Source organism: Fulmarus glacialis, unplaced genomic scaffold (genome assembly GCF_000690835.1).
Source record: "Fulmarus glacialis isolate BGI_N327 unplaced genomic scaffold, ASM69083v1 scaffold39335, whole genome shotgun sequence".
Taxonomy (NCBI): Eukaryota; Metazoa; Chordata; class Aves; order Procellariiformes; family Procellariidae; genus Fulmarus; species Fulmarus glacialis.
This window is the reverse complement of record NW_009213049.1, coordinates 265-10966: the sequence shown is the minus strand read 5'-3', so window position 1 is coordinate 10966 and position 10702 is coordinate 265. Positions and strand designations below refer to the sequence as shown.

The window sequence follows — 10702 nt, the reverse complement described above, 5'->3', positions numbered from 1 at the left end:
TAGCTGGGCTTTTGCCTTTCTAATTTTATTGTCCTTAAAACACTTTACTAAAGATGAGCAGCACGAAAAGCTAGGCTCACTCTTCAAGTACAGAAAGGTTAGTACAGTTGTGCAAAGCCATGTAATTTATTTCACTTACTGCAATGAGACCATGTCTTCTCAAATGGGATGGCAGAAGCAGGGGGTTCTCGGCTATGCCTGTTCTTAAGATCCTCAGCTAACACTCAGGTAACCTGGGAATGGTACAGATCTATGCCCCCATGCCTTTACACAGACAATTGCTCAGGATGATCTTCCTCCCTCCCTAATTCCTGTGTCCTGAATAAGAATTTTGCCCACATCTTCCTGCCAAATATAGTCATGTGTCTTGGAAGCTGCAGCCATATTTTCCTACCTCTCTATTTTCGGAAGCAAGTTTTCCACTAAATTCTTTTCTCTCCAAAGAAGATGTCACAACTCACCCAGCAGAATGATCATTAGAAGCTCATATACATTCCGGTATTCCAGTAACCTGATGATGCAGAGAGGCTGCATCCCTCCAGGTGTTACTGCATTTACGAAGATGTTAGGCCCTCGGATCTATAAGCACAATAATAATTCGGGGACAGAAGCCAAAGGATGTCTGTCCTTATCATTTTCAAGAGATAAGCACTGCCCAGTGAAACTGCAAAACTCTGCATCCAACCAGTATCAGTGAGAAAGAATACATGTTTGCATGCAGTAAAGACAATTTACAGGTTTGCTGCCATATGTTGCTGCTTTTTAGATATCCTACCTGTTTGTGCCACCAAGTGGGTCCAGCCACTCCAAACTGCTCCAATCTTGTCATGTGAGAAAAACTGAGTCTCAATCTTCTTGGGCTCAACAAGAAAAATCTCTTTGCTCACTAGCTGCCTGTGTTTGTTGCTACCCCAGACATACAGGTGTCCTTCATCTACAATAGACAGAGAAGTAAAACTTGTTAAAAGCGATATACATGGAACACCACCAGATTCACGCTCTGTCTCAACTCAGTGATGCTGAGGAAAGAACAGCGTTTCATTCAATTGTGTTTTCACTGTATGCTTTTTCCTACCGCTCTTTACCACATGTGTGCACACTGTAACTAGGATATCAGAAATATTTGCAAGGGCCTTAACAACATAGCCTGTTTTCTGAGGGCTATACTGACTCCCCGAAACAACCAGAGCTTTCAGGTCAAACTGCCTAGACCTCATTTCTACCATGAGCCTCTCAAAGAAGACTGAAAGATATTTACAGCAAAGGCCAAGTTTTATTAGAAAACTAACCACAGCAGTCAATTCCTCTGAGAAAAAAAATCAAAGCATCTTGGGGATACTCACTGAGCAGTCCCTCTCGGACTACTCTGTTCTTGCAGGCCGGCTTGTACCTCCACCCCAAAGCTTTGATTCAGTCCAGTAAATAACTTTCTGAATTGAAGCAAATAATTTAACTTCCCTCCACTATCTGGGACTCTTCAAAGCCTGGCTGGCTGCTCCTGCTCTGCATTACAGTCTCCTAGCCTCTCTACGAGAGCTACAGATTCCTAGCTCTGCTCATAACTCTTCTGCCTTCTTCAGCTTGAGCAAATTCAGTGAACCCCCCCAAAGCAGGGACAGTCTAATGCTCTTTGCCTCACCTTGCTCAGTCACTTCCTAAAGGAATGTGACACACAGCTATGAACATAAAACTAAAGCAGTTACCACCCATCACAAGGCAAAATTAAAATATTATCATGCATCAAAACAATGCTAGACAACTAGTGACAGACTTCTGTAAGTAATGAGCCATCTTCCCCCACCCCTTTTCTAGAATACGGATTTGTGCAAATGCACACTCCAGGATTCCACCCACAGGGATAATTATATTTACAGAAACATCCCCATCACTTCATATGTTTCACTGGTGCAAGCTGGAGTTGCTCACAGCCTAATGACCAATTGACAGTAACAAGATGACTGTTCAGATGAGTCCTTCTGCAGATATTACATATCATTAGTTCAATCTTTTCAGCACAAAATCATTCCACCCAAGTTCTAGGCCTATTACAAAAACATAATCCACAAGAAACACTTAACAGAACATGAGCTGCGTCAGGCCTCCTGAAGTCCTATACCACCCTGTACAAGCTGCAAGCATAAGAAATAAATCTTGCACACATGAAGTACATGATCATGGACCCAGAAAGACTGGAAGCCATATCATTTGCAACATGAAATTTTTCAGAGCACACGTCCACAACACTCAAAGCTTCTGGAAGTCTCAGGTCAGCAGTCTTTACAAGCAGCATGACAGAAGTAAATCTTTCAGAGGAAAAAAAAAAAATAAAGTAGGACTTATGCTACAATATATTTAATGATCTCAGTTTGGTAACAGTAACAGAAAGAATGAGGCGGGAGAATTTCACTATAGTACTGTGAAAAACAAAAGAGAAGGAGGGGGCGGAAAAAAGCCAGTACTTGTCAAGTTACAGATTACTGACAGTCATCCTCAGGACTTCCCACATTCCTCAATAAAACAACACAACTGAAATGAAAAGGAAAAACAAATCAAGCAATTGTTTCATTCAAATTCTCCACTAAAATTAATAAATTCCTTCCCAAATTGAAGTACATACACCTTCTGGAGAGCAAAAAAAGAGATGATGGAAACAGCTTGTTTCAACAAAGAAAAACATTATGGCCATTCATGTTTCTACAATAAAGATGCACTGCCTCTGTCACCTCCTTTTTTTCTCCAGAAAGTGCACTTCCTTTACCCTGGGAAATGTCACATGCTCAACCCTCATCTCATTTCTTGAGTAGGTTTTAACATAAAGTTAGACACTAAGACTTAGCACCACATTCCCATCACTGGAGGTTTCAGGCGCGCTTGGGTGCAGGTAGACTACAATCCTTTTTTTAAAGGAACCGCCATTCATGTTTGCAACAACCCTGCCTCTGTCAAAAACCTGCCTGATTGCAGGTGTTTGGTATCCTACCAGCAGGTGGCTCATGAAACTGAGCCAAAGAAAATTGCATCACAGTGTGAGGAATTCCTAGGAAAAAAGTCCCCATTTAAACACTACACCCTGCAGTAGTATCTTTACCATATCAAGTATCTTTAAAATACAAAGTATTTTAAGTAATAACAAGTATCTTTTAGGATGAAGGGCAGCAATAGCATCACATTATTAAAATCCTTGGCACTTACTTTGTTAATCTTGGTCCCCCTGCTGCCAAATAGACTGCTCTCTTAAATAAAAGCAAAAGCACGAAAGAATACTCCATTCACTCTCTAAATACAGAGTGCTAATTAGCTAAAGTAGATTCTATTTGTTCTCATAGTTGTTCTTCACTAATCACACATACACTTTGCATTTCAGAATTCAATATAATTTACATCTTGTAACATCTCCCCATACAACTAAATCTCTGTAGATCTGCATAAGCAAATACTCCAGTGCTCCATTTAATGATGACAGAGGTACCAGATAGCTGCATATTTGCTAAGAACTTGTTCCTATAAAGTTTGGCAAAGACTCGTCTTCATAAGGTTCAATATATTTTCCACACTTCAAAACTGTAAGATTACAGCATGAAAAGCTATTCCGTTTCCCCTTCTCCCAGTCTGCCAAACAAAAAAAAAAAAACCCACACCACCCCTTTATTAGACTTTTATTACTGGATACTTAATATCCCAGCATGGGAGCACTGCCTAAAGATCAAAGAACAAATGGCAGACATTATAGAAGTGCCAAAGCGATTAAAGCAACTTCCTACTGTTTTAAATAAGCCTTGTGCTCTTACATTACCTCACACAGATCTGCACACTGTTATATTAGAGCCACCTAAGATAGCTCCAGACCATCTCATGTCCCTGCACAGCACAGCCCTATGCAGAGACATTAGCTCTCATAGCAGAAACAGGATAGCCACAGCAATCTTTCTTGGGACAACCACCTAACATACCCTTTCTCCACAGACAAAGGGTTGCACTGGTTCCAGCACTCACCCATCCAGAGTTACCCACTGCAGCATCACGCTGCAGCTCCAGAGACTTACACCACCATGTGCTTCCACAAATCCTTTCAGAGTTTCTAACCATTAAGAGCCCAGACCCTTACTTACTCATAAGGGCTAAGTCAGACCTGACCCCAAGAAAAACCACACAGAATTCAGAGAATTCAAAACATGAATCTAGCTTTTAAAAAAAAAGTTCTCAGAATCCAAAACTACTACAAAACAATTAACCAGCACTAACAAGGCCAGCAGTCTAACCAAAATTGACGAACATTTCCAAAGCACAAAAACCTTTATCAGCGGAGACAAGGATTTTCACTTCTACACCTAAGGCCTACCTGTGAGTGACACCGAATGATAGGAACTTGCAGCAACCCTCTTCACCTTTACATCTTCCAGGCCTAGAGAAAAGTTAGTCTCATAAAATTTGTACAGCAGTTATCATTTCATGCATAGACATAAAACAGAGCTGTATCAAGTGTAACAGATTGATGATCAATTTTATAACAAAAGCCTCTGCTTTTGGGCCATTGACATTGCAAGACTCGCTATCATTTTATCATTTTCCCCCATAGATTATGACCTTCTATGCCCATTCTATCCTTCAGATACTCTGCTACATGTTTATAATACCAAGTGGCTTTGTAATAAAAGGATGCTACATGTCACTCCAAATTATATTTTTGCTCTATCCACCTTTACAAAGGAATCAGATTCCTGGATTACCTGTTACTTCACAGGGCTCCTTTGCTGTCAAGAACAGGGGGAGGGTTTTTCCTTGGTTTGCACGCTTTGCCCGAGACGCCATGCCAGTTCCCCACTGAAACACCAAACCGCTCTCTTTCCAGAGTAAACACAGATAGAAGAGATCAAAACACATCAACCACCAACAAAATCACTTAACTCATTAATTAGTTTTAAAGGTACATTCACTTCATTTTCACTGATTCAAATTACACTTAAAAGACCTTTATGCCAAAAACATACTTCATAAACACACAGATAACCCCGGTGAAGTCATCAAGCAACATACAGTTGTAGTGTCATTTATACAGGTAAGAAAACTACGAAGATACTAAGCAACCTGTCTCAGCTCTCTGAGGCCTATATCAGGATGTTACTGAGGTCTCAGTAACAGAAGTCCCATAGCTGTAGCGCCTCAGGAACAGACACAATTTATTTATTATTATAAGTTTGTTGCACTTTCTCTGCCCTTTCCTTCTCTTCATGCTAATCTGTTTGTGCAGTCCAGCACACTGAGGGAGTAAAGTCACTTGTCTTCTCCTCAGGACCTTTCAGAGACTTGACCTAGCCCTGAATCAAGATGTCCACTGTGCACAGAGCTCAGGGTAGCTTAGTTCCCAGTATTCATACAAGCACCAGAGATCCCACTCTTCTTCCAAACATCTCCTTTGCATCTTCAGCTAGACTCCACTACCTAGAACCCATACTAAAGTTCATGTAAAATTAAACCAAAATAAAAGAGCATGTGTAGTTTGTTGATCCTCAATTGTAAAAAAAATAAATAGAAGCTAAAATAAATTTCATCTTCTTTCCACCCCTCTCCTCCTCCAAACCATTAAAACTCCATTCCATCTGTTACTGAAGTGATACAGGAATGATGACATATTTACCTGTAGCAGCAAGAGCATGTCTCAGTCCTGCAGCAACTTCCACCACCTTTTCTTTGAGGGACTACTCAAGTAAAAGAAAAAGATATTTTAGTTGCTTTTTGCATTTAGTGACTCTAAGAGCAAAATATGCCAAACGCAGAAGTGGAACACTATGAAAATAGTTCTTGCAATTCCAACCTGCATGTCACAATGCATATCAACATTTTGTATCACAAAGGAAGTAAATTTTGGCCAACAAAAATTAGTGGGAACATCTTCCAAAAAAAAAAAAAAAAAATCAAGCAAAGCAATGATGTACAGCTTTGTGGCAATAAATAAAAAGTCACAGTCAATATCATCACATGAAAAAAGGAACCTTCTTGGCGATACAGATATGTTTATTACTTAATTTTAATTCGGTGTTCCTCAAGAATTACACCAAAACCTCCGCAGCAAATACCAGTGACAAGCAGTAATAAGTTCCATCAAGCTGTTCAGTCTTACCAAGTCCTCTGATCACAAACAATACAGCTGATAGTACCACCTACACCAGTGAAGGTTGCCCAATGTGATCATGCAAATGAAGACTATACCAAGTCACACATGCATAAAATGAGTGACTTAAGTTTGCACAAGGTACTTCAATTCTGGCACTTCTCCACTTCTGAGTATTCTGCAAATTTATTATTCTTCTCACAGATGTAACGCTATTTAAAACAGATGGCATCAAGCCCAAGCATTTAACAGGATACAAACCAAAACAGAAAATATTCCAGATAGATGAAGGTCCACATGGTCAGGGAGGACGCAGATTCAGATTAGCACTGTCAATACTACCATTTTCAAGGCACCATACTGGAATGATGCTCCCAGGAAACATCAAGGATATAGAAACATCAGGTGAGTTAACCCCTAATTCACTAGGGGTTACCTAGGGGATCAGCCGTCCTTCCTCTCCTACATTAAAAAAAAGCAAAGGAGTATCTGGCATGAGCCACAAGACTAAATTTCTTGTCTGAGAATCCTTTCTGCTCTGAAGTTATTGCTTTCATTAGACATGAGAAGTCATGTGGATGGAAAAGAGTTTCATTAGCATTCTCCAAATAAGAAACTACAGTGTAAATTAGGGATTAATTAGAATTCCTGTGAGAAATTTATTTAAACTGTTAGGCTTATAGCCAACAACAGAAAAGCTTTTCTGATGCTACAGAAGTCTCAGTACCTACTACTTAAAACATTTTAAAGCAATTAATTTGGGGCTAGATTCCAAGCTCCCTACTCACACTCAGCAGTGTCTCACCTACAAATATCACTATAGACTTCCACATGACTTACAGGAACAACATGAGCTGCGCTGTCAAAGTCCAGCGTTTAGCATTTACAGCTGAAGATACCCGACAACACAGAAATTGTTATCTAAATTCCCATCCTATTTCCTTGGAAGTTGATATTGTTTGGTAAATACTGGGGGTTAGATAAGTCAATGTACTTGTCAGTTCCTTTACATGCAAAAGTAAAAATCATTTTAATCTTAAAAGTGATAAAATCTAAGTTTATTCTCTCAGGACTAGTTTTCCTGCAGCTACATACTTTCTCACATTTCTATTATTTTGGGGGTGACAAAGCTTATTTTTATCCAACTGTTTTTACAGTGAAAAATAATACTACAGTCCTCATTTAGGGGGAAGAAACTCTGACAGTTGTAAATACACTTAAAAAACCAACACATAGTTAAAAACCAGAACTGCTGCACAAGAAGCAATAGCTACTTTTGTTGAACTCCATCATGCAGTTTGTTTTTTTTCAGGGGTAGATTATTGTTGGCTCATTTTGTTTTGCTTTGAGCTGTTAAGCAAAAACCTCCAACAAAGTACAGTGAAGGCACATACCCTTCATGTAGCAAAACATATCTAGTATTTTGCAGACTTGAGGAAAAACTTGTAAATTTGCACAGTTTCACTACCTTTAGTATCACTTCACATCATCTGAGCATCAGACTCATTCTGCATATGTTATCAAAATACATTACGAAATGTTATAATCCCTAGTGAGACAACTTTCTGTTAGAAGTGGGCAACTTCTTCGTCCAATAAGAAAAGCAGCCTTAGCTTCTCATTTCTGGGTCAACGACCATCTTCAGTCCTTTACTTTGCAAGTTTACTGTAACAGATAGACTCCATAAAAATAGTTGAAGAGTCTGGCTTAAAACCCACTGAGCTCAGACAACCTTTATAAGATGCTGGAAGCAATATGAAGTACAGAGCTCTGAAGCACAATTCCTTTTTTTACCTCAATCTTTTGTGGAATCAAGCACGGGCTTGATATTTGAGGAAGTCCTAATTGTCCGAAAGAGTTAGACCCACAGGACAGAACTAGGCCAGACCCTGCAAAATGAAGTGTTAGAGGCCAATCAGTAAATCTGTGAGCAAACGCAAAGCACTGTAACATTCTAACAAGCAAAGTATCAGAGCCAAGTAGCTCAAAAAAGGACCTAACATGTCCCGTTCCAAGTCCCTGAGGCCATAGGCTTCTGGTCTTACACATCATGTTCAGTAAAGGTCTGAAGTTCCCTGGGATACAAGGAACATGCAGTAATTTAGTTTGCAAGGCAAGTAGCTTAAAACCTGTGAGTGCCTGTGCATCGCAGAAGCAGTAGCAATGTGGAACTTTCAGCATGTTCTCTACATCAACATATTTCTCCAGCTCTTACAGAGACAGATTTACCTACTAATATGATTGTAAAATCCCAGCCACAGGCAACTTGTTTTACACAAAAGCCGGACAGGGCAGTGCACAAAGTAAAATGCAGTACATCCTCTGTGTGATTCAATCCCAACTGTCCATCTTTGTTATGGCCACATACAAAGAGTTCTCCCGCACCTGGAAGAAAAAATAAAACAAACAAAAAAATCATGTTCCACTTCACAGACTTTTAAAAAGACAAGTGTACATGCCATGAGATCCTGTGACAAATAATGACATGTGTCATTTTAGGCACTGTAATCAAGCAAAAAGAAAGAGAAACAGTTATTTCTGATGCATCAGAAACATCTCTGAATAAGCACAGCTATGGAGAGTTGGGTTTGTCAAGGGAGACAATCCATATGGTAGATCTATGATGAAGTTTTTCACCCTGTTCACATCTGTCTGTATCCCTTCTTTCCCATAATTAGCTACAGCATACCACAGAACCTTTCAAAGACCAGATGTTATATTCTGCTCCTTACCTTAAAACTTCTCTTTGATTGAATAACCTCGCACTTGATTCCTCCCTCCTACCCCCCATCCTCTATACAGAAAAATTGGCTGCTTTGTATGAAAAGCTGTTATATGAAACAGGTTAAGAAACAGTCCTCACATAGCCATAAAGTAACCACAGAAGATAAGCAAAACAGGAATTTTCCCAGTTTCCCCAAAATATTGAGTTAATCGGCATGGCAGAAACCTGTTTTGCTACTAAGAACTTGCTCAGAAACAGAAGCCACAGATAGGTGGCAGCACCAAATCAACAGGGAAACATAGGAAAAAAAAAAGTGTTTAGAAGTCATACACTCCTTGCAAGTGCAATGTTTTTACCAGTGATAACCGCAGAATGTCCCCCTCCTCCAGTAATGCTTTTAATGTCTTGACATTTACAGGAAACATCTTTCAGTGACTGAGGTACCAACACATCCTCTTTATGACCAAGACCAAGTTGTCCATAGCTGTTTGCACCCTTCAAATACACAGAAAAATAACACATTTTTTTAAAAATTAACAAAAAGAGATACACTTCTGCTCCTAAGAGCAAACAAGCTTATCACAGACATGTCACAGGTTAACCTGCCAGTATTTGCTCCTGAAAATCCCCCAAAATGGCAATCTGCATTCTTACTGCTGTCACACAGGACCCCCAGAATTGCAGACTAGGGCTGTCCTAAATTTGCTGTCATTAAGGCTGCCCTTGCAACCCCAGTATTTTAAGAAACATACTGGAATATATCCTGGTAAGACTTTAACTGCAGGCTAACAGTTACTAAGGAGGAAAGCCTCATTATCAGGCTGATTACCACCTGTTTAATTTTAATGCTAATGATACCCACTCATCACTAAGATCTTATTCACATCAATGCTTTTTGGCAGTCCACCTCCAAAATGAGATTAGAAAGACATGCTACCTTATTCTGGAACCTAAACAAGTAAAGCAGAAACACTTATCCCTCATTAACTAAGTCTTTTAACTTAAAGTGGTCAAAATTTAAATATACCAATTATAATTATTATAAATTTATAAATACAAAATTATAGTCACTAAACCTATCATAGAAAGCAACCACTGACAACGTGGTAACATGTCAAGGAATTTCTTAGCGAATTTAAGCTCTATTAAGTGTCCAACAGATTGAACAGCAACCATCATCCACAAAGGTGGATTCAGTAACTTTCCTAGCCCACACATTGCAGTAATAGCAACACTTAACACCCACATTGCCAGCCGCTGGTGATCCCCAGGGGGGACCTTCCCTTCCTCACCTGTGCTCCCCCTGCCTATCTGCTCTCTACTTACCACCACCCACCCCCCCAATGCAGCACCTGGTGTATCTTAAAAGGATGCATCTAGCAATAAACATTTTGTGCCTACAGAAACAACGACATTTCAGATAAAAGCATCTGGCTGCTTGCCTCAGCCCATAGTTAACAGGTGGATGAGATGTCAGGACTCGAGTTCAACAGGCAGATCAAGTTGTTGTCTCACAGTCACTACTACTGGCAGACAGTTTTAGAGCGTGTTACTACTTAACAGACATTGTTCTTTTTCGACAGCTTGTCACAAGCTCTCATTTTAGCCTATAACTTGCAACGAATTTTCAAGTCTTCAAAAACAGGCAAGCTGAGATAAGGTGCAGAAAGAAAACAGGTGCCTGAGGAACTGCAAGCCACGCACCAGTGTCTATCCTAACGCTAATATACCTATCTTCATTTACCCTTCCAGGACTGATACGTTATTACCAAACAGGACTACCGCAGAGCAAAACGAGCTAACAAGGAAAAGAGATACCCATTTAATGGCTCTTAGATCCCCTTTGCTTATCAGGTAAAATCACGGTT

The 10702-nt window shown here is 39.8% G+C and overlaps 1 protein-coding gene across 1 annotated transcript; it reads right to left on the bottom strand.

The window, feature by feature from the left end:
* Positions 1-731: 731 nt before the first annotated feature.
* SERGEF (secretion regulating guanine nucleotide exchange factor) lies at positions 732-9329 on the bottom strand (the record flags this gene model as incomplete). The annotated part of the gene is made up of 7 exons (XM_009578068.1): positions 732-934; positions 4340-4402; positions 4728-4841; positions 5636-5696; positions 7904-7998; positions 8339-8494; positions 9191-9329. Coding segments are annotated over 7 exons (831 nt in total), but the record flags the coding sequence as incomplete, so codon positions are not given.
* Between the last annotated feature and the right edge of the window lie 1373 nt (positions 9330-10702).